The sequence below is a fragment of the Periplaneta americana genome, chromosome 1 (genome assembly GCF_040183065.1).
Source record: "Periplaneta americana isolate PAMFEO1 chromosome 1, P.americana_PAMFEO1_priV1, whole genome shotgun sequence".
NCBI lineage: Eukaryota > Metazoa > Arthropoda > Insecta > Blattodea > Blattidae > Periplaneta > Periplaneta americana.
In genome coordinates, this window is record NC_091117.1 from 128,247,325 (window position 1) to 128,273,673 (window position 26,349).

The window sequence follows — 26,349 nt, forward strand, 5'->3', positions numbered from 1 at the left end:
ATATCACCTTAAGAGCCCGTCGTGATATGGACCGAAAATAACGTAGTAAGTGGATTGCACGTGGTAAATAAGTTAGTTGGCCTGCTCGTTCTCCTGACATTACGGCACTAAATTTTATTTCTTTGGAGAACGGTCAAGGATGCTGTCTATCGAAATGTTTCCACAACACCAGAGGACATGCAGCAACGTATTGTTGATGCATGTACAGTTTCCCTAGAAAAGGATGAGACGATTGAGTATTCCTAAGTCTCAGATGCAAGACACTGCGCATGATCAGAGACCAGAGCACTGATACACAAGATAACGAATACTGAGTTACTTAAATTCAGGCTATTTGGTTTGTTACTAGCATCGTTCCGAAATTCACTTCAAAAACTGCAAAAAATATTATAATATTACGTAAATAAACGGTAAATATATACATAAATCGTGTAGTTAAAGCGACAATGAACCTTCATGACTAGATCGACACTCCGCACAGAAAGGAAAACTTTCGTGTCGTTTCAATAGCTCAGACGCTAAGACTTCTGCGTGTCGTGTAGAAGAGTGCGAGTTCGATTCCTAGTCTACACAACGATTTTTTTTGTCTAAATAACTTTGAAATTGCTAAATAATGTTGAAATAGAGTTTTACAAAGTCCTCAGATTAATTATTAAATGCATATGTTAAGTAACAAATTGCAGTATCTTTTGCAAAATCTTGAATGTTTAATTTGTCAATAATATTTCTGTACTATGTATATACTATAAGACGTTAAAAGAATTTGCAATAGATTTGGGATCCTCTACTTTATAATCACTGGTTTTAATGAAAAAATATTTTCTTTCTTAGGATATCTACAAGTTTAACTTTAATAATATTCCGAATAGCTGTAATTGCATTATCTGAATTTTGTACTTTTCTATTCAAATGTATTCTATTTCCCTCTTTCATTATTTTTGATAAATTACACTGTACTTCTTGTAATATTTAAGAACATGAGGATCATTACATTGCAACTCATTACATATGATTCTTATTTTTAATATATGAGATTTTGTAGTCCCTGCGTTATCTACATGTTTTTACTTTTGAATTTTTTCACATTGAGTGGAGAATATCCACTGAAGTGATTCTGAAATTAAGTTAAAAATACAATACATTTACTCTTAATATCAGTAGTACCAGTATCATATACGTTTTTTCCAAGATTCATTTTGTAGACATAAATGTAAGTAGTCACTAGATACAGCATTTACGACCCTTTTTTAGTTTTTAAATTAATATTGTTCAGTGACATTGGAAACACTTAGGATTTGTTTATCATGTTCAGACAAGCTATTGATTATAGGTTCTGTCGAATAGGAATTCAGTCTAATTCTGTGAACAAAACTTTTATCAATGGCTGTGCTACTTCAGCTTGTATGCTGGTGGGAAAACGACTCTACCGGAAAAGTTCCGTCACTACAGATCACAAATTCCATATGAGATTTCTAAAGTCTTTTCTTTACAAATTCAATGTTGGCTATAAATATTAATAAATAATGTAAGAAATATGAATGATTGTAGTTAGAAGTCTGATTTACATTATAAAAAGCAAGAAGCTACATTCCTCGGTAAGATTCGAACTTTCGATGTTTGGTTTTGTCGTCCAACGCATAAGCACGGACCTATTTAAGGCTTATGTTAATAACCTAGAATTTAGCTGTAGCAACGTGGTGTCATAACTTGGGATTTGTTTACTTAATGTAATTAGATTTAATTTGATTAGTTTCGCAACAATAATTGGACTTCCTGTTATATCCTATTATTGTGCAAGATGCCCCTTATTTCAATAATTCTATATCAGGTTAAATAGTCATTGTCTACACTAAAGTATTATCGTCATCCCTCATTTCTCATCGTAATGGCGAACCGACGTGACATGAGACAGCGAGTTATAGCTCTAGTTGAAGCTGGATATGGGGCTAGATCTGCTGGCCGTTTGGTCGGTGTTCCTGGAAGTACAGCCGCGAAGGGGTTTATCGTTACCAAGATTCAGGGGAGGTCGAAAATCGCCCTATTCCTGGGCGTCCGCGGATTTCTTCATTGGAAGAGGATGCTCTCTTATTCGAGACAGTTCGACTGGATCCCTTTCGGATTGCTAACGAAATAAGAGCAGCATCTAACTTTTCCGGTTCTTCACAGACTGTGATCAGCAGGTTGAGGAACCGCGGTATTAGGAGCCGGAGGGCTGCGCAAATGGAAATATTGGGGGAAGCACAAGCTGTCAACCGTCTTGCCTTCGCTACCAATCGAGTGGATTTCGATTGGAGAAATGTATGATGGTATGTGGACAAGATTTTAAATTAACAGGTCTCTTTTTGTTTTTTATGATTTTTGTTTCAGGAAGAATACTTTTAACTTCCAAGTAAGATTTATTTATTTTTTGACGAGGCTCAGCCCACTTGTAGACCCAAAAGTTGGGCATAAATTATTCCAAATTTTTCGACAAATTATACAGTCGAGGAACTCTGAACAAATTAATTACACCTCAATAAAAAAAAGTTTTACCTGGGATCGAACACGAAACGTTACGGTTATATGGCGGAACCGACACGCTACTATATGAGCTACCGAGACAAGACAGTGACAGCAGCAGTCCAGAATGTAGATCCGATAGCAGGCATTTGCCATTCGGTACAGAGAAGCAATGATATTTTGTTACCCGAGCTATGTTGTGAAATCGTGGCCTTAAATGGCTGTCTTCTTCGTGATCCTTATTCTGATCCTTGTCCTTGTTGTGGTCCTTGTAACAATTCTTGTTCTATTTGTCATGGTACTTATCGTTATACGTCGATATCGAGTGAACCGCGCTGTAGAACTTTAACTTCCGACAACCAAGAATCGTCTCATTCTTTTTAAGGGTAACTGTACATCCATTTAGTAGGCAACACTACGATGATCTAGGGCATCATTCATCCAAAGTTCGGAAAGGACTGCAATCATGTAACATCCTAATGGAAAGAATGGGAGCACAATGAATGTAACTGCAACATATCCCATGTGCTCCAAACCAAAGAACTTACCGGTGAAGTAGCTTTTCTTTACACCTCCTCTATAATGCAACACCTATTTGAATAACACATATAGCCTTAGTGCACTGAATAAAGGGGAATTTTAGCTTCACTCTCCTATATTTAACTCAAATATTTTGAAACGTACACTTTTACCCCTTGTGCTGTGGAGTTTAGACCCCTCATATGAGTTTTAAAATAGCATTGCGTTTTGTCAGTGCTGCCTCTGACTATAAAAAAATATAATCTATACTTAACCTCAATTTTCTGGTAATTTCCGCTTTTGCAAAAGTAATGGGTGTTAGCATTTATAAATAACTATCCTGAACCCGAAAATCGCATTTGAAATATCCATTTCATGACTTAGTGAGACGAAATAAGTAGGCTTTACCTGTGCATATTTGCATGTTTTGGCCTTTTTGGAGATAATTCATGCATAATATATGTTTTTAAGATTTTACGTTTAATAAAGCATATTGCACATTACGTAAATGTTTAAGTTTTAGTGTCTTTTTTATTTTACGCATAATACTGCATTTTACAAATGTTGCCTCTTAGAGTTTGTTATTTCTAAGCTGACAATAATTGAATGTATTTAGGCCTAGTGAAAGAATTAATTTTCCGGGTTTCTACTAGAGAAATCCTGAACCTTACTAGCTATACCTCTAATTGTATTGTCACAGAGAAATTCCAAATTCCCAAATCTTGTCCTGTACAATTTACATATTATTTTCGGTTTTAAGTTGTTGAGAGTTTTACCATCGATGATGCAGTTTGCATTAAAGATACTTAAGATGCATTTTTTAGCATGAGAATATCTAGCATGACTTAAGTTACATTAAAATAAACTTTGCAAAATTGTCTACTACAATAACTTCGTTGGAGACTCTGGGCCTACCAGTCTTTGATTTCCTTGGAATGATTGAAGACGTGGATGAATTATTGAAGCCTATGTGGATGTAAGTACGTCAGCTAAAGACGAACTGAACGAAGTTATCAAAGGAAATCCAGATTATAAATTTATGAGTTCTATAAAACAACGAATTTATGGTGGAAATGTTAAAGACAAAGAATTTGGCCTCACTTTGTCTCAAATTTCATAATTTAAATTGCACCTGTCGCTTCTTGTGACTATAAAGGTAATTTTCTATGTACAAAACATTTTGACAGACTATTTCGTTTATATGACGTCATTCCATTTTCGGCCAATGAAATGTAATGAAATTTTGAATTCTAATCAATCACAGTGATAAATCACGCTCATTTTTGCAATACGATTTATCACTCAATTTATCGCATGGTCGTTCTTTTGTTTAATCAGTGTCGCCAACTGTGTCCCGTAAATCGATGAGCATGAATGCACTGTAGTAAAATAAAGTGCGAAATCCTACTTTCACATCTACATTTTCATCTTCTAATTCCATGTCCATTCACATTGTATCTAAAGAAAATGACACTCCTTCATAACAAGTGTTCATTTAATTAATATATTAATCGGGTTATTTGTAATTATATTATAAAATGTTTAAATTAAATTATGATTTCAGTAGATAAAAATATTTCTGTTATAACAACAAGTCCACACCTGTGGAGTAACGGTCAGCGCGTCTGGCCGCGAAACCAGGTGGTCCGGGTTCGATTCCCAGTCGGGGCAAGTTATCTCGTTGAGGTTTTTTTCGGGAATTTCTCTCGACCCAATATGAGAAAATGCTCGGTAACTTTCGGTGCTGGACCCCGGACTCATTTCACCGGCATTGTCACCTTCCTCTCATTCAGACACTAAATAACCAACGATGTTGATAAAGCGTCGTAAAATAACTTACCAAAAAAAAAAAAGTAACAAGAGAAAAGCGCAGTACATGTATAAACCTGTATTTCGCTTTCCTCTATTGGCATTACTGAATAACAACCAGTTTCTTTATTGCAGTAATCGATATTCATCTATTTCAACTTCAAATGTCTGTATAGGTCAAGTATTCATAAATATACAATTATTATTTTGTGAGCGAATTTTAGGGATATATTTACATTTTTATTTTATTCACGAAATAGTCCTAACAAATCTCAGATCTCTTCTAACCTTAATATAGATAAACGCATGAAGTTTAATGCTGAAAATTTGGAAAGACTAATAGCGATACAGTGCATTGCACCATTTGAATTTTGATAAAGCATATGTTTGGTGTTTTTATTTTACTTCATAGTGCATATTTGGGCATTTGATAGTGCATTAATTTATGCGTATTTTGCAATTTGATAATGCATGAAAATCCTGTCTCTAATGATGAGTATGGCACAAAACACACATAGAACATATTCCCTCGCTTTCATAATAAAATTTACGCCTTTTTTTTAGAAATCGGACACTGTTCCACAATTTTTTGTTGCCACAAACCACTGTACCTGAATGTCTTCCACATAGGCCTCTACTTGATTAGAAATAATTTCTTTAATTTGTTTATACTAACAAACCCTGAGAGCAACGCGAAACTCGCCCTTGTGTTACAGTAGACGGCCTCCAGGCAAGGTGAGTAGGTCAGATATTTAGTTGCAACAAGTTGTGTTGCAAATTCTGTCAAGCCCTCATATCAGTCCCGTTGGGAAAAAAAAATTGTCCATGATATGCTAAATAACACATTGTAGACACCAGAAAATAATAGCATGTATCAATGTAATGGATCTCAAACCCATTCTAGTACCGAAATAAGAAATAAAGTAGAGCTGTCAGTATTTGGTTACCGAATGAAAGAATGCGTGTCTTTGTTCCCTACTCCTCACTCACACTGTGTAAGCAACTGTCAATATACTGTACTCTTGTTACTGCACATCCTTCACTCTCACCTACACGTCACTGTCAAAACGTGGAGTTATTCAAAGACAAGACAGTTTTCAAATCGTTAAAATGCGATTAAATATGAAGTATACATAAAAACAAAATTATGAATGTAGAATTTAAATTTGATTCATTTTGTTCATTAGACCTAATAGCCTTTCTTCCATGCTGTACAAAAACATTAAGAAGAATGTTCTGCGAAATATTCTGATTATATTCTGAGTAACTGATCACTTCATTGAATATGTGATGAAGGAAAAATCTACCTTCTAGATAACCCCGTAATCAGAAAGTCAAGATTTATATTTGGACTCGGGCCGAACTCCATTCCACTCCACATTTCGATCACTGGTGGGTGACGTGCTGAGGGGGTGACCTAAAGATACAGTATGTGATATGTAAATATGTGCATATTTAGCTGTATTCACAGCGAACCTTAGTTTAGGTGAAAATGCGCTTTGCCGGAGGTTAGCGTACATAGTTCTCTAGATCGACGTAGCGCTAAGGGACATCCTCCCTCTTCAAGATTATAACACATGAAATTAAATTTTAAATCTTACTACTAGAGGTTAAAACTCTAAGGGCCGATTGCATAAACCATTTAATCTTAGATCAGAGGTTAAATTGATCCTTGTTCTAGCTGAACTTGGAATTTTGTGTTGTATAAAGTCTAATCTGAGATTAATTTGTCTCAAACTAAAGTCAACTTTGACTGAAAAAATTTCTCCGATAAGTTAGATGATCCAAGTTCAGTTATTTCTTTTCTGTTTGAAATATACGAGTGACAGATTGTGCAAATAAAATATCCATTATTATTATTATTATTATTATTATTATTATTATTATTATTATTATTATTATTGTAGGTACATTTACATATATATATATATATATATATATATATATATATATATATATTTTCAATTTCTTGCCTTAATACACAAACAATCTTATATTTTATAAGGCTCTATCGCGTTCAGCAGTATCAAATAACATAACCTATGATTAAATTATGTTTATAACAACCATTAATTATTAATGGATATGATAGGTACATTCATAAATTTTCAATTAACCGTATTACTAAACGAAAATTGTCTTTTATAAAGCTTTATTATGTTTAGCAGTGTCGAACACCATAACATGATAACAATTTGGAGAACAGTCAACCTTCTTCTTATTGTCCGCCATTATTTACAATGCACAAAATAAACCAGTGTCTCCAACAGAGTGTACGGAAAGTCGCCAAAAAGTAGTTGTAAAGCCGCTAGATTTCTGATTGTCAACAAAGAAAGATTAAATTTGGTCACTATGGGGTGCTAAAAAGTTCGCTAAATCCCTATGTTTAAGCATTATAAAAGTTAAAAGAAATTGTTGTTGAAAAAAAGTTAAAGTCGCTAGATTGGCAACACTGAACAAACCTGTACAACATGGTCCGCGCATCACATATTTCACCTGTTTATGCGATGTTGCCAAATCCTTTTCACTTGAATTTAGATTGCATTTGAACCAAGGTATTTGATCGCAGAAAAGTTTTATACAATAGAAGAAGTGTCTGAACTCGGTTCACTTTTCGATCTTCGATCAAAGTTGGTCTTTAGTCAGTGAGTTTTATACAATTGGGCCTAAGAAAATCGTATGGTGCAACTTTCCAGAAATAAATTATGAGCTACAGCAGATTTTAAATGCTTCCTTCAACCATTTTATATTATCCGTCATATTTCAAGGCAAGAGAAAGGATGGAGGCGCAAAACATACTACTGACTACAGCAGAGAACGGGAAAAGCAAAGTTTCAGACTCTCCACAAGTCAGAAAAGTACAGCTCATGCATTATGTCCAGACACTCCCCCACTCTTCCTACAGAGCTGCGCACGAGATCGAATGAGTCTACTTACGAATTATAGGGGAATGGGTTGGCCTTTGCCTTGGAATCGGTAGACACACGTCCGACCTTCCCTTCTACTTTTACCCCCTTCACAGAAACGTTGTTCCCCTACTGCGTATCGCGAGTATCTTGACAAAATGCATGAGCTGTAGTCTATACTCTTTTCGCTGTAAGAAGAATCCTAATGTAAACACAAGCACGTAGCTGTCATACTCGTGATTGGCTCCCAGTCGAAACACTAACACAACGCAGGAAAATATAGTTCCGTATTTGGAAATCATAACCTTGTGTAATTTGAAAATAAAAATTGAATTCCAATTATTAAATACGACGAAACATAACTTCACTCATATGTAAAACGTTATGTAAAAGAAAAGCTACTTTCATATTTTGTTATTTAGGTTGTAAGCGGATGAATACTAAGAGTAATGCCAAGGTAGTCTGTTCTTTTAATATGCTGGCGCCACATGAGCTTGTTCTCGTAAGCACGTGTTAGAATGGCTACTGCATACTCAATGTGTGTGGTTACTAAACATAAGAGTGGAAACCCTCTCAGAAGCGAAGAGAAAGAAATAGTGTTGGATGTATATAGTAAGTTCCAACTAATAAATTATAAAGTAACAGTTTCCAAAGCAAACGAATGCATAGTAGTGAGGTTAGGTCTACTCTGAAACGAGAAACGGGAAATGTTTAACATGAAACAATGTACAGAAGTGCGCGGGATCACTTACGGAGAATCTCTGCCGCCAAATTGTAGCCAATCAAGCCTCACTTCAGTCACGTGCCAATACTGTAGTATTATTCTTACAACGAAAAGATTATACGTTCCTGCACTCTGGGAACGTTAAGTGTGGACAGCCCAATGCCTTTTCCATCTGAAAGAACTAATAGAGAAGAAACCAATTCTATCCTGTAAATATTGAACCTGATATCTCTATGGGCATCCTTTCCGGGATCTGTGGTGAAACAGAAAATACAGAATTTCAAATGTTTTTTGTAACAAAACTCTGAGCCAAAGTCGAATGCTAATGTTATTACTTATTAGTACTTGGGCCATGAGTCAGTGTGACTTATGTCACCATGCCCCAATGACACCACCTCCTCTCCGCCGAATTCGCGTATGAAATTATTCCTGCCGCGCATTCTCTCTCAGTAATATCTCGGCATCGAGAGCAGCTACAAGCCTGTGCGACCACTCATTTGATTTGTAATTGCGAGTTGTGCAATTCAAATGCAATAATAGACGCATAGAATAATGCACTTTGAGCGAGTCATAGTGAAAATTTTGTGAGGTGGGACTAGTTTCTGAATGTCGCTTCATACGAAGCATGCCCTTCATTAATTACTTCGCTTATCATAGGCCCATACCCTCCGAAAAGAAAAAAGATTGAAACCAAAAGAATTATTTTAGTTTCATTCCCGAAACTGGATGACGTATTCTGCGTTCGGTATATTTCTGATAAAGCGCAGAACTTTTCATGGTGAAATTTGAGAAATAAGTAACTATATGAACACAATTCATCACATAGTAACCACATTGTTTTCGGCAATGTATATAGTAACTAAGCCTATTGAAGTTGTCTCCAGTTGCTCCGTTAACAAGCACACAGAAACGTTCTAAAACGTCTATTGTGACTCCTGTAATAATAGTGTGGTCAATCTTAATGATCTTGCTTGCCATTTGATCCAAAGTTCACATGTTCACATCCGGCCAAGGCGATGCGTTTTTAAGGAACAAAAGTTTCTGCCACTGACTTCCTTCGGAAGGAAAGTGAAACTAGAGGAAGGCACATAAAAGAATCCTGACGCATACAAAATTACCAGCCAGCTATTCACAATTTAAATTTAAAATTACATAAATACTCTAATTTAGGATGTAATTCACATTTATGTGGGGTGATCTTGTTACCCCCCTTGGTAGTCTGTGTCATGACAATTCCAGTATATAGAATTCAATCTGGAGCTTAATTTTCTTCATGTATATGTTTGCCTGCAATTTGTTTTGTGTTATTTATAACAATTTTAAAGTCTGTAATCAATAATACATAAGTTGTTTATATTTAAAATGCTTAACGAAGATTGATGTATGGTTTTGATTGGGATAATTATATTACCACCCTTACTATAGCAAGTTGTGAAAACCCTTGGTAATAGGAGGGTTAAGTGATTTTGTACAAACTCTCTGGTATAGATATTCGTATATTTTGATTGTTTGAGACATTTTACTGTTTCTGAAATCGATATTTTTTAATTGATGGCAATGTTGAATGGTTTTTTCTTTTATAATGAAACCGTGATCAGGTCTATATTATTTGGCAGCAGTATGAAAGCAAAACGTTTGGAGGTATAATTATATTATGGACAATTCTCCGCGAACATAAACGTGGTCTATCCTGCTTTCAAAATTATCTCTGGCGAAGAAGGATTTCTAACTGCAATTTTGCAAAGTAATTCGTAGCGATTGTCTATCCTAAAGTCCTAAATTTTATTTTTTATCTGGAGTTTTCTATTAAACGCATAATTATAGTCTACAAATTATTACTCTGACGTACATTTTTGGAGACGTATTATCTATTAACATTTCATTTAACATGTTATCTAATGTAAGATACAAAATCGTGAAGGAAAAAAACACTAAAGCCGCTTTCCAATAAATGATCATTTTCTGTATCTTTAATAAAGGATTATTATTTTGGTAAAATATTTCAAATTTCCTATTGTATTGCTCATACAATAGTCTTTTGATAGGACACTGGTCTGGTGTAGATTAGAATGCTGCATGGGCCGATTATCTGTTTGGGTTTTTCGAGATTTTCACCAGATAAGACGAATGCCAGGAATCCGTAGTGAATCCTTGGTTCATCTCATTCCACCGATGCTAGGTAACCGAATCGTTAAATAACCGATTTTAAAAAATGTACGGAACAGCTGAGCAAAATTATCCAGTAGTTTTGCAGAAACTACTGTACACGAACATGCGGCAAGCCGTGAACCACATATTCGCAATCAGATGCTGAAAACGTGTAATTTCATGAAAATTTCTAAATATATTTTTTTGCAGCAAAAACAAACTTTATGTACTGCCTATAATGAGAAAGTAAAGAACTGTTAGCCATTAGTGAAACATTGTCAGTAATTTAAGAGAAAACATACACTAGAATTAAAAATAAGTTCGTAAGTCGCCCCGTAGTGCTTAAGGACTGTTCGGATTCCCTTACATGGTTATGACCTTTTGAGAAAGTCGTTTGGATATGATTTCAGTGGTAGAACATAGTTCAAAAGTAATCAAGAAATGCCAGATCCAAATATGGTTGCTTATGGATGCATAGTGCAATCACAAGGACTCAGCGACAACGGTAATTCGTGTCACGAGAAGCGTTTGTAATCGTACATTTCGTCCTAACGTATATTCGTCACTTATGGAACATGTTTGACACCAATAAACATATGCGCTCAAAGCCATCTTTGACTACGATATTGTTGATTTTATCTCACTCTTGTCTTGTCGCAGACGATTCGTAATTCTTTCTTGTCACGTAGGTATATTGCAGGAGGCCAAGATCAAGCCGGCTAGTGTAATATACTATTATGCTGCGTGAATAAAAAGTATGTAACAATGCTTGTAACTTTCTTATTTCTAACTAGCCGTACCCGTGCGCTCCGCTGCACCCGTTAGAAATAAATATAAAGTAATTACATAATTAAAATAGGACATTTGATCCAGGGAACATTCGTGTTTGATAGAAGGATAAATCGTTTAATATGTTACTTAATTTACATTGCATCCAAATAATTAAAATGCAATCATTTTGGTCCAGAGACCACTCATTGGTGCAATGACAATTCCTTTAACATGTTTCTAATTTTTATTACATGCAACCATAGTTTAATGAACACTGACATCATTTAGATTTAATGCGTATACTTTATTTTACTTGTTATAGGTTTCCATTGAATTATGGTAATAACTTAATTTTAACCCTTGTTTTCTAAGTATTCAATAAATGGCGTTTGGCGCACTATGGTTCTGAACCCTTCAAATAACTTATATTATATAATATTACATTACATATATATTATATTATATTATATTATATTATATTATATTATATTATATTATATTATATTATATTATATTATATTATATCAGAAGTTACTGTAACAACATTAAAGCATTATGTCCATCTAGAGAAACTACACTTTCCAATGGTGAAATAATAATTAATTATACAAATCGATTAATTTAGCTTCCGATATTACTTCATACAAACACAGAAACATTCTCTGTATTCTATCTTTCATAGCTTTCGATTGTTGCTGTCCAAGGCCCCTTATAGACGAAGTCATTTGTTTTTTATTTCATTATACGGCCTTAGATGGCAGTTATTTTAATTTTAAAACTCATTTATCTCATTAAATATCAGTCCTATCAAAATTTTTCAAGGAATAAAACTTATCGCAAATTATTTTTAAAGAAACTTTTGTTATGTAACTTTTTCACAAAAATCAATAATAAGCGAGATATTTCGATTTATTTAATTCAGGCCCCCTTATAACTCCCCTTTTAAATAATGTATTTTGAATGCCATATAGCCTAAAATCTAAGTTACAACGAACATAATTTATATTCCAATTTTCATCGAAATCCGTTCATCCATTATCGCGTGAAAAGGTAACAAACATACATACATACATACATACATACATACATACATACATACATACATACATACATACATACATACATACATATAAAAATTAAAAAAAAAAAGCGATTTTCGGTTTCAGGGTGGTTAATTATATATGTTAGGACCAATTATTTTTGGAAAATCGAAAATTATCTGAAAAATTTCGGCTACAGATTTATTATTAGTATAGATTTTATGAAGAAACTATTTATACAAAAGTTGTAGGGTATCAAAGAAGGAATATTTTGAACATGTTTTCAAATACTATGCTTTTCATTTATAAAGTGTATGCCAATGAGTGGGGTTTTTTTTAATGGCACCATGTACTTACTCGTATTTCCCCATTTTTTGCATTCTTCAGGTCTCAGTACGCACAAAATAATTTTTTTTGCCGTTTATAAACTTAAAACTTTGTCATTCATTACTATTTGTTGTTTCTATTTGAAGCGGGCACAAGATAAGTACAGTCCCTGTTTGACTCTGTACAATGTAGACCTACTGAACACACAGTAGATCTACTTTATTGTAATTAGCTCCCAGTTTTCTCGTTGTGTGGAAATCTGAAATGAAAAATACGTTAAATTGAGGAGAGTTCCGTTGTTAAATGTTAACAAATTAAAAAAGTTCTATCAATCGCTCGGCTATGGAGTGTAACTTCGGATTTTCTTCACAAACCTTACCATAACCGTTATGTGACACGACTAGGCATTTTAACATTATAACCTCATATGAAAGCTCGTAGAAATATTATTTCATTGTTTCCAAAAGCTTTTCTTCACGAAATATCACATTTAAAAAACTATTAAATGCACCGTCAATCGGTATACGTAGTTAGCCGTATGTAGAGCTTACCACCATGGCTGCCGCGCGAACCAATCGTTTTCACTTTGAAGAGCTGAGACACATCTATTTAGCATGTAATCTTTGTTTGGAAGTGTGACGGAACTGAAAAATGCTAGGACTTGTCTTTTCAAGAAAGAACTTTTTCCACTGTAGATACTTTAGTTTGTTAATTACATGTGAACTAAATTTATACTGTGCTTATTTTAGGATACTTTTATCATTTTATCCTAAAAAAATACAACAAAATTATTGAAAGAAATGTATAGCATTCAAAACATTCTACTTTTACCTAAAGGAGTCTTATTGCTATTCTCTCTTTCTTTCATTTTTGCAGAATGTTTGAATTATTTTTGCCTCATTAACAGCATATAGAGAAAAAAGCTTCGACTATTGTTAAACGTGCCGTGTAATATCTTAATGGATATAAATGAATTTTAATTTCGCTTATTTCTTGTACTTCATAGGTCTTACAGTACTTAAGGCTGGTTCACAATAAACCTGGAGCGGAAACGACAACGGAAATATTGTTAAAATTATGTTTAAAAGTGACCATTCAAAATTAACTATTGTGAATGCTCACATTTAAATACATATATTTTAACAATATTTCCGTTCTCGTTGTCGTTTCCGTTCCCGGTTTATTGTGAATCAGCCTTTAATCATTGTAACTCCGAGATGTAGAACAAGTTAAAAATTATATAGAAGTGTATAATACCTGGGTACATAGTAAGTAGATTAATTTACAAGCAGAACCAGTTCAATTGAGAAGATATGTTGTTATTTCTAATCTAAATGTATTCTCTTTTGATGAACGAATGTCTGTCAGTCCTGACAACATGCCTACACGTGTGTTCATGTCTCTGACCTGACTCAATACAGTAACACCCGTCAGTGACTAAACGTCTGTCGTGGCCATTCTAGTGTCTTCTCTCCCTCGCATAAACTGTATTAACCTTCGCCACAAACAATGATTCGTGGTTTAAAAGTCATTGTCCATGATGAAAAGTATCCTTTCCCACTTTTTTTTTCTTCCGGAACGAATGGGCGCGCCGCCATCAAGCAATGGCAGCATCTCGAATTATAATGAAGTAAACCTCGTTTAGCCCCTCAACAGCGCTGTTGCCAAATCACGTTTAGTCAGTGGAGTCGTCTGACTGAACTTGATGTGTGTGTCGAGATAAGACAGAACGCTACAAAAAGAGGTTGTGAATCGTAGGGGCTCCTACAGACGATCGTGTAGTACTGTAGTTCAGATTCTGCTTGGTTTTCAATGTCAACGTGTTCTTATAACATAAGTGTGAAGAATTTCTAACCGAAAGGGATTTCTCCAAGGTTCTAGAAAGTTAACGATGATTAAATATTTTTTTAAGTTTCTTGCATTTATGTTTAGCATTCGTTTCTGGACCGACTTAATACAGATTTAGAATATTTACTTTCGAAAGGACGCATGTATAATGCACTAGTGTCAGGCCTAGTTCTTTCTTAACAAGTTCTATTTTCTCCAAGAATTAACATCTAGAAATTAAATAGCAATCAATGAATGAATTAATTAATTAATTAATTAAAAACAAAATTATTTATAACGAAAGTAAATCAATGGGCAATAGTCATCAGATATTAAAAAACTACAAAGAAATGTTAATTTCATAATTTCAGAAATTAAATAGTGACTACATGAAGTGTAATAATGTTTCACATGCTGATCAAAATCTCGTCATTGTGTGGTTTCATAGACGCGTATTTCATGATCTCGTTCCTTAAATTTTCAAGTCAAAGACTCTATCTATCTATCTATCTATCTATCTATCTATCTATCTATCTATCTATCTATCTATCTATCTATCTATCTATCTATCTATCTATCTATCTATCTATCTATCTATCTATCTATCTATCTATCTATCTATCTATCTATCTATCTATCTATCTATCTATCTATCTATCTATCTATCTATCTATCTATCTATCTATCTATCTATCTATCTATCTATCTATCTATCTATCTATCTATCTATCCATCCATCTATCCATCCATCGATCCATCCATCCATCCATCCATCCATCCATCCATCCACGTGTTGGACTTTGCAAATTTTGTTTTAGCCATACTCCGAAAGTACACAAAATATTTCACTCCGTCTCTAATCAGAACTTTTCTAGTACCACTTAATGAATGCCTTGTCATATACTGTACAACTGAATTACAGAAGTTAAGACTAAAAGATGACACAGAGAATTATGATATAAAAAAATACGTCACTGTTCGTTAACAGAAAACCACAATTTAAGTCACACAGAATTAGTGTGCACTCAATGTTGGTTGCTTGACTGTTGTCAGCCTACTTTGAGGTCTGTGGATATAGAGGGAAAAATTGGATCGGTGTCGGGTAGAGTTTCCGGATAGCTCAGTTGGTAGAGCGTTGGTACGTTTAACCAAAGGTCCCGGGTTCAATACCCGGCCCCAGAACGATTTTTCCCTCGAAATTATTCAAATCAACTTCACAGGGAGTTATACCTGAAAGCTTGATTTGCAAAAAAAAAAAAAAAAAAAAAAAAAAAAAAAAAAAAAAAAAAAAAATACTAGTTCAGATTTTATAATTATTATCATCTACAGGTATTAGACTTCCTACAGCCCGTTACATTGCACTCTTTATGTAATTAGCCTATAGGTAATACATAAGCCACAAATGTTTAACGTTTTTAAAGTTTCATATTACTGTAAAAATAAATTATTTTCACATAAATGCTATATATTTGTTTGGTCACATGATTTAAAGTTGTGTCAATGCAATGCTGTTTCTTGTTTCAGGTGACAATAATCATCCGTGGCCGCAGCACGCAGTGCGCCCAGGAGAAGACGTACGAAGCGACGTCCGACGCTCCCCTGCCGGCAATGTTTATCGACGGGACCCAGCGTTCGGGCCCGGATGAGAGTGTCGTATTAACTGTGTACGAATCACAACGTATCGAGATTTATGTGCGATATATCGAAACTACACTAATCGTGCGTCAGGCCGGCAGCTATCTCGCGTTTTCGGTGCGAATGCCCGAGGAGCTCGTCGGCTTCAGCAGCGGCAGGGACGGAGATTTCAACGATAATCTCCAGTTGTGCGTCCGCGGGTGTCCGGCTTCCGAACGGCTCGACCCCATCGCCGAGAGAGGCCACAAGCTTCCGTGGGACAAGGCCATGGAGCGTTGTCGTAGGTCGGACAGCAACGAAGTGACCAACAACTTGACCGACCATTACCTCGAGTGGTGCGTGTTCGATGTTATGACCACGGGGGACGGCGCCATCGCCAACGACTTCACGGCGGCCGCACACTCGGCGCAGGCAGACGTCATTAGGCTGGATCCCGCGTCGCTCAGGAACAAGACCACGATACGAGAAGCGCCCCCGAACAGTTCTGACGCCGCCCCGAGAGTGGGTTCGAGTGCGGTGTTACTTGCAGTGCTACTTTTAGCTGCACTGAGCAGGACAGCAAGATCGATGTGAATGTACTGTATAACACCCAGGGGCCGCGAAGTCTCTGACAGTGAGATAGAGGCCTGTTTCAAACACTCTCACGAGCTGATTGCGATCTGGAGACGCGACCTTATAATGAAAGCTAGACAAAGTCGTGAGACGAAAAGTAGAGTCCAAAACACCTAGTTTACAGGCTTGGGCGGTTAATATTTTTTAAACACCTAGGTTACTGGCGTGGGTGATCTGATCAGATGAGCATTTTCTCCAAAACAATTAAATTGCGGCATTTTTAAACACCTAGAATACTTTTTTGTCTCTTCCAAAACACGTAGGTGTCGTAGGTTGTGAGCATGGATTATAAACATTTATTTTCAAAACGCCTACATTACAGATTTACTGATGGGGACAGGCGATCAGAGGCTTTTGCTAATATGCAAGTGTAAGGTTGGATGGTCAGCAGTTGTTAAGTAGAAGTCGTGAATGATCAGCATTTTTTCAAAACACCTAGGTTACAGGTGAAGGCGATCAGAAGTTTTTCCTACAATACCCAGGTAACAAACGTGAGTGGTCAGGTTATAGGCGTGAAAGGTCAACATTTTTTCATAACACCTAGATTGTCAACGAATTTTTAAAATGCCTGGGTTATAGCCTAGGCGATCAGTAGTATTTTTTCCAAATCACTGTAGTTAAAAGGCGTGGTCGAGCAATGTTTCCACAATTTATTTGTATTATTGTATTTATATGAAGTTTAATATTTAAAAGAAAGAAACATTTTTATAATTTACAATAATTTTATTACAGTTGGTATGATTTATCAGTTTTGCAGCCTGTTACTGAAATGAGATTTATTTGTAAATAAACAGACTAGAGAAAAAGCTGACGAGATTAAATATCCTAAAACTACAAAAATAGATTAATGATCTCAAGACATTCATCATACAGTAAAATTCCTATGAACAATGTGTCTTCTTTATATTGTAAGTTATCATATTTTGCAGTTATAATTGTACGAAATTATGACACTCCTTTGTGTAAAACTGTATCAACATTCTAAATGAAGTTTTCTTCATTCTCTGGTTCCCTTATTTGTTACAAAAAAATAGTTTGCAACCCTAGGTATTGGCGTGGAATTTAATAAAAAGAAGTTGTGTGTGTGCACGCGCCCTGCTCAAAAACTAAGGAGACCATTTCGAAAATAATAAAGATATAACAACTAAAGAAATGCAGATAAAGTAATATAGTAGACAGTGAATATAGTAGATAATAAATTAAAAAGAAGAGCAAAAAAAAGGAAAAAATAAAGGAAAGATAGTCAGTAAAAAATAAAAATAATAAACAAAAAGTGTTCCTCTATTTGTTTTCAGCAGTGTGCGTATGTATGAATGCAGAATAAGGGAGGAAAATTCGAAATACATATCCTGCAAGCATAGCCATTACACTACAAACTTAACTGGCAAGATTGAATTGATGCTCAGTCGTGGAATTGAATGATGACACTTTTTACATATACTAAATTGTTTTGGACAAATAGCGGGTAGTCTACGCCTGTAACTTAATGTCTACACTTCAAATACTGCTGTTTGGTTTGCTTTCATTAAAATGTTTTTTTCAGATCGCAATCTTTCCCCGTTAATGATGAAGATATTTTGAATTAAATGGAGACACGTACGTTTGTTCGGCACTTGCGCTAAGTGTATAAAATTATGTATGGACAACTCCTTCTCTAACATAAATAATTTGAGCATGAAACATGGACAGATGGACAATGAATCTCCATTTACTCAAAATATCACGAACGGAGGACAAGTAATGTTGCAGAGAGGATATCGTAAATTAATAACATGAAACATTACGATGTCTTAACAATAAGCCTCGCATGCAGTTTTGTATAATGAAATCCTCTTCCAATCAAATCTGAGTGTCTGATCAGCAATAGTTTATGCTCAGTTTTGTAGTATTTGAGGGTCTTTCCAAAAGAACTGTCCCTGCTCCTCGTACAGAGGACAAAGTAACAAATGTACAGTGTGTGTGTTGTGTGGCTGCAAAGACTGTGATCTCAGATGTGAACAAATAGAACGTTTTAATAACGAACAGTTAACAATTTAAATCATTAAATTAAATTCATGGATTTCTGGAGTAACATTTATTTTGCAGAAAGTAAAACTTCATTATTTCACACATTCATTTCCAGAATAAACTTCCAGCTTATATACCTGCCATGTGTATGTTTGTATAGACACATAACATAGTAAAACCAGTGCTTAATTTGTAAAACAAATGTATGCAGATTTCTCTTCTTATTTTATTACGTGCATATCTGACACTTTTTTTTTTACAGAAATAAGGTCTGTAAGTGTAAATTTGTGTACATAAATATATTTCTTTATAGATGTCCTTAATAACTTATTTTGTGTTTCTGGAAGAGTTTTCTAAAACAAAAAAACACTTGTTACTTGGACGGGATTTCTCGATTCCATAGCATATGCTTTGGGACGCGTAAGTCCTGATTATTTATTTGCATTGTTATTTATAATATGAGCAGTGATAATAATGTAGTTTTAACAACTAAAACTTAGAATTATTCTTCTTTAACAAACATAAACAAATACTTATAACAGTTGATTTTAATCGAAGGATTGTGTATTTATTTGTTGAGTGTATTTCTCAAGTTTAGCTAGAAAATATCTTAACTATTTATTTTTTGTTTACACATCTTAAAAACATGTGACTGTATGGTTCAACAAGTGATTTGAAAGTGATTATAAAGTTAACATAGATTGCAACCCTGTCAAAAAGATTTGTTATTTCATGGAAATGTGGAAATGTATAGGAAGCTTACCATGTCACAAATTAAGCATTGGATGATCATTTTCAGCCTGTTCATTTTATCTGTGTATATATACGTATACATATGTTGTAAATAATGTCAACGAAGTATTTGCATTGTATTATTTGAATAGATAGACCACGAAAGTAATTTGTAAGCATGCATGATTGCTAATGCAGAGTATAAAGTAGAGATTAAAAGTGTAATTTTCCATTGCTTGCTGCCGAAGGGCGCTGATGACTTTGAGTTGAAGAAACAGAAGAGTACATCGGACATTGGGATATGCAATTTTCATCAGAATTTACGTGTTATTGTATGAGTGATAATACTTGTGTGTGTATACAGTTGGATGGCTTTTTAATTTTATTAAACAAAACTACCTTTATAGTTTCCACTCATTTACATGCACACATACACCAACACTTCTTTCATTAGTTCAAAAATTAAATTTTTCCAATATATTTTCTTATAATCCCCTTGGCTTCATGCGTAATATTAAGGGTACAAAAACATATAATACTGATATATTCCTGTTACTTTTCTTAATTGTTTAAGTGATATGAACTTCATAACGTCTTCCGCATAGCTATTTCTGCTGATATCTACTTAGGTATTGCTGGAACATGTAGGTCGAATCACATGTTCACAAGACAGGAATAGTATGCAAATATTTTTAAAATATGCTGCCGATATATTTTCTTTTAAAATTTAATGCACTGGTAACGTTAAGTTTCAGTCTCAATGACAGAACCCTTTCACGCTTTTCCTTTTCCATCTCAGCTTATGTATGTTCTCATCAGTGTATTAGTTTATAGCACTTAACAACATTAAACGAAAATTGTCAACGGTATATGTGCATGTCTTTATTTCACGATTCCCGTTGATGCGATATAATATATGAGAGGTATTTGTGGCATGTTCGCATTAAAATCTTGGTTTAGTGATGTTTGTATTTGGAAGTTATTATCAAATAAACATCACGAATGTTTTATAACTTCTCTCTCTACTTAATCATCTTTTCCAATGCACGACCGTAGGATCCTCAATAAGACTGACAACTTCATAAAAGAAAATACATAGAGCTAAGCTGAGCCATTTTGTAACAGTGCAATGAAAATAAATCTTTCATTTGTTCATTTCATGTACTTTGTAACTTATGATGAACTATTAAACGAAGTATAGTTCCCGTTAGCTCCTTTCAGAATCAACATTTGTGTGAGCAACAAAATATTTGACGAAATGAGTTCGATATATGTTTGGCATGCTTTATCATCCAGTTCTAAAATTTTAGAGACACTGTTGTTCAGAAGGGAGAGAGTCTTTCAAATTAGTGCATTATCTTTTGAGAATCCTTGCCACTTACAAATAATTGCTTCTCTTATTAAATAGCTTCTAGTGAAGTTGACAGAAACACAGGTTGTACGTCAAGTCAACGTAAATATTTCAGTTTTTCTGAACAACGCTGTTTAATATCTCGAAAACCATATGAAATACATTGAAAAGAGAGTTAAAAATGATTTTGAAGTAAATTTTAACTCCCTCCTCCTACTGACGTATTACTAAAATAAAATATGGACATAAGTTTCTCGCTAAGAGACTCTTGTTTTAAACGATTTATAAACGAATATACTGCTTCTTTTCCATACTTGTGAAGTTCACCACTGATCGCTGAATTTTCTTACAATTAGCCATCCTTTTCAATACTTACTCGTATAAATCTATCCCAGTAAAAGTAAAAGACGTCCCCTTTAGACACAATGAAGGGGTATGGAGGTAAAGGTCCATGTTTTCATGACCTCTGCAAGAGAATGAAGTGGTGCCCTTTCATCCCAGTAAAGACCCTGTAGTGAAGTTGAATGGACCACGGGGACGTTCTAGAAGTCTGGCAATGAGAAAAGTCCCGGCACTACCCCGGGACTGAACCCGAGGCCTTCAATCAGTAGTTAGTTACCCTACAACTGAGCTACCTGGCCACTCAAATTCATGTTAGATGTGATCCTATTTTCAAATTCTTGGGTGAACAAATATATTGCTTGTGATGTAATGTTTATCACTAGAATAAGTATTAAACACGAAAATTAATCTGCTTTTAAGAATCCTATAAATTTATTAGCCAAGTAATAGTGTTAAGGCAATATATTGTCTTTTAATGAATAGCACAAACATTTATCGAAATTGTATACGTGCAAGTAAGTTCACTGTTACAAAGAAGATAAAGCAATATGCTAAAGCACTGATTGTACTGAAAACGTGAAGACATCGTTTAGTTAAGATTTGTAGTTTCACTGATTATATTTATTGAAATTTAAAACTAAAGTATAAATAAATATTTAAATACGCAACACGCTAACCCTTGCTAACCCTTTTGTGAATGTGTAATGTGATTCTGTGAGTGTGACAGAACTTACATTGTACCAATAATAAACACTTACTATTCTACTTCGCAACTGATCAGAAGGTGAACTCAGGTTTAGTACAATGACGTATCCACTTTCTAATGTCCCTAAATCCACTGAGTATAGTAGAGGAGGCAAGATCTATTGTGTGACTTTATGTCTAAATCACCATTGGGCATGGAGGAGGATATACGGTTTTAGTCTCATAAATGATCTGAATGTGTACGAGTATGTCCTAAAACAAAATCTCTTTCTGATCTTCCATCCTTTCCTCTCTCTCACAGCAAGGTCTCGCCTCCTGATCGGTAAATTGTTTGTACCCAGTTATCACGAATAGTAGACAAAGATCTAGCAAATATGATGTTTTCTCTTTCCTTTTGTCAAGACTTGCACCTCGTTTAAGATCTGACAAATTCCACATTTCAGGATGTGATGTGTTCACTATTTCTTTAGTTCTAGTTCAATAATTTGAGCTCATCAATAGATTCAAAGTAAGAATTGAATAATTACCATTATTCTGTTATGTTATTTTTGTGGTATTGCATTTCACTCTGAAAATTCTTTGGTTCTGATACTCCTTGTTTTCAATATCGTGGTCATTACTTTAGTTAACGCTTGAATTTATGTTAACTTCCTCTCAAAAAGAAACATTTTGTAATTTTTCCACTATAAAACTTTTATAACGTCTCTATGTGCTAGGAGACACACTTGCTCACATAGTGTGCCTGTGCTTCAATGCACCTCTTATTGTATCACTAAAAAGCATTTTCTCACTATTGTACGTATAAATATTATTTTCACATGTTGTAGCAGTGCTATTGGAAGATGTTTCCAGAGTATGACTATTTTCAAGGAAAAGAATATACTGAAAGTACTAAGGAAATGTTTAATCATAACAAGATTGTATTGAATGGTTTTAAATACAGAAATGGTAAAAATCTACATCTCGATTAAATACCTTAAATAAAATAAAGTAACGTAGAGAAATTATTAAATTAAAAATACGATATTATAAATTTAATATTACGTACTAGTTTCATTTTTCTCTTACCTGTCCAAACGTGTTAGTAATTCCTGTTTCACACACCATCACCTGTGAACAACGAAGTTAGATTAAAAAATTGTTCCAAAATTATCTCCATGTAAGGCTGAATGTAAAACCACATGATGTATATACATACAAATGTATGTATGTATAAACATTTGCACTATTAAAAATTTATGGAATCGTTCATTAATTATTACAAATTAAATATTGTAAGTCACATTGTGAATCTTGGATTTTGTTTTTCTGGACCTGTTCTATCTGTATGATTCAGGGTCATAATTTACGACTGTGAAGAAAAATAGGTATGGAAGCAACACTACTGATATAGTTGAAAGTAGCAAAGTTCTGTTGTAACATAACCCTGCAGTAGATAGCCTATCTTTGGCCCTCGCAGGGAAATAGACCTTCAGCGTTACATAAGCCATGTTTAATTTTGCTAGCCATCCAGTTTTGTTACTATTTCAATATGATCTCGTCATGGAGACTGCAAATTTTCCAGTAGCAGTATATGCGGTGCTTGATATTAGTTGCTGCAGGCAAATACTTTAAGGACATAGGAGTTCTCACAGCAATCTGTCTTCATTGTTGAACTTGCCGGTGGTCTTCCAGTATTTTCAAATATTGGATATTCGTATTACTGATCAATACAAGTGCGTCCTTATGAACAAATGGGCCCTGATTTGTTATTTTTATTATACTACGTGTCAATTACTTTTAACATATAGTCACTGCCCTATAAATGTACACATGCCATATGCCTTCGCTCATTCTTCATTATGGAGTCTTATATTACACAGTTTACTACTAATCTGTTGAAATCTTCCTTGGACCTTTAAATACTTTACTTAGTTTGTAACAGCAAGAGACATTAAACAAACATTAAGTTAGCTTTATAAAGTTAGGACTATATATGCTATACTGCAGGACAAACTTTATTTTTGAGCAAATTCTATATTTTCTTATTTTTCTATAACTGCTTGTTAAGTACTTATTTTTCATACAAATAAAAGAATGTAAATATACTGTAAGTGAAGAGTTGGATTGTGCAATATGTTAAACGATTTTCATGATTCTGGTGTTATCTGTAGGAAAGCAAGCTCTGCCCAGGTTTGTTGTGTGTATTCTGTTACTGTGTTTTTGTCGGTGTGAACAAAACAGTTTTGTTGTAAAAATAGTTGTACATTTTATTTATAAGAAATATTGTGATGTGTAGAAGTAATCTGGTTGATTAACCAAATACAAATATAACACAGTAATCAGAACATTTTTCTGTTTTCTTGGTCTTTGTTATAAGTATAGTACCTGATATAAATTATACACTGATACCTATCATTCAAAGTAATGTTTTAGTGCTGTAAAATTATGTAATTGATTTACTTATGACAAAAAGCTTGATAATAATGCAGAAATTAGCATTACGGTTCCAATAATACATTCATTTCCGTAGTAAAAATGCTATTCATGCTTAATAAAATAACATTTTAAACTGTAAATGGTATTAACGTTTGTTATAGACAGTAAACGAAGTAGGAAGGAAGAAGGTGACATCATTGATGGTGTTTTTAATTAAACTTTCCATGAAGCAGCTATAACGAATATCTTTGTACATTTCTGATGTAGTTTTCACTTGGAAATAGCTTAGAACGATACTGTATTATGCCCCTGAAACATTTCTTCCCACTTCGATTATTGGCTGCAATTTAACTGTGCTTTCAGTGAAAACCTGGTATTCCTTTATTAAGACACTGAGCAAATATTTATAAAAATTGGAATTTTCAGCATTGCTTAATCTTGAAGAGGAGTAGATTTTGTCATTTCATCTGACATCATGCAGAAATTTATCTACCAGATGTAAATAATGTGTAAATGGAGAATTAATAAGTTGTCTATATAATGACACATAAGACTGTGAGATCTATTGTGAATCAGTGAGTTTATACCAATACTGAAATTTAAGGGTTGCTGATAGTTACAGGATTTTAGTTTAGTTTTACCAGCCCACTTATAGATGAAGTGAAAGACTGGATGTCTTGATTAATCTTGAAATTAACAAAACCAATGGCAGCAATGAAACATACTCAGGGCTTTAGTTAGGCCAGTACTCAGGGCTGGTAGTTATAGAATTATCCGAAGAGAGCACCAGAAGTTTAAAAAACATGCAGATCTATGGCAGTATGCACTGGTTCTTACAAGACCAACGCTGTTCCACTTGTTTTGATAAAATTCTATAAAATTACTAAACAGAAAATAGTCCCATATACCTAGTGACGGGGAGATGATAATATTCATTCATTCATTTATTTTATTCCATAGATCTTACATGAGCAATGAAGCTTTAAGATGTGGAACAAGTCAAATATTTTACAATATTACAATTACAATTTTTACAAAACAATTACAATTTTTACAAAAGAAGAAAGAGATAGTGATAAAGCCAAAGGTGAAGTAGAAACAATTGCCACAGTGGGAAGCGCAGTAGTTACCTCTGAAAGCTCTGCAATAAATTGTGTAACACATTCATCAATGACCCCTCTTGTGCCTTCTTGTTGGACCTCAGAACAGTGGAATTATTTTAGTGCTGAGAATCCACGTATCATCATTACTGAAGGTAACTTACGATGAAGATATGTTCTCAAGCAAATTTTATTCCTAACAAGCGTCAGGGACTTCACATTTCACAGGAATGGGTGCAGGAAAAAATAAACTGCTATGGAAATAACAAGAGAACTCAAAAGGAAAGTTCGAGAAAAGAAATTCGTGAACATAAACTAAAGCAGAATTGGGCAAAAAGCAACACTTAGAACATGAGATTATAACAATGCAACAAGAAGAAGCTGAAACCGCTGCTTCGTTTTTAGGTCAGCTTAAAAATTGCTAAATATCAGAGACCTTACACTGATATGCCAGTTGATGTAGAACTCCAATCTTTTAACGGGTTCAACATGGGAAGAATATTTCTCATAGATTTATCTTGCACTAACATTACATCTCATTTGGTAAAAGTGTTCGTGAAAAGATCGTGAAACACATTGTAGAAAACAAACTGAAAATAAGTATGTATATAAATAGATGAATCTACCACACTACACAAAAAGCAGACATAATTGTGTGTTTAAAATTTTCTATGCAGGACACTGGCAGGTGTTAAACTATGTTTTGAGACCTGATTGAACTCCGAAGTGAAACAGCTTCCAGTATTACTACTGCCCTTCTTTAAAAACTCAATTTGTTCGGAATGAGTGAAAAACATTTAAAAGAATGTCTCATATGTGTTTCATGTGACGGTGTCTCAATAATGATTAGGCAGTAAGAGTGATGTAGGGATGGAAC

The 26,349-nt window shown here is 34.3% G+C and overlaps 1 protein-coding gene across 5 annotated transcripts in view; it reads left to right on the plus strand.

Annotated features, from left to right (window-relative positions):
- LOC138700579 (repulsive guidance molecule B-like) overlaps nt 1-24,512 on the plus strand; it is a 512,050-nt gene extending 487,538 nt beyond the window's left edge. For 4 of the 5 annotated variants that reach the window (XM_069827165.1, XM_069827164.1, XM_069827166.1 and 1 more), the window contains exon 4: nt 16,095-24,512. In XM_069827165.1, the coding sequence (XP_069683266.1) occupies nt 16,095-16,778 (684 nt within the window). In that variant the 3' untranslated portion in view covers nt 16,779-24,512. The remainder of the gene's footprint in view (nt 1-16,094) is intronic. The other variant, XR_011332400.1, reaches the window with a different exon arrangement.
- The last annotated feature ends 1,837 nt before the right edge of the window (nt 24,513-26,349 follow it).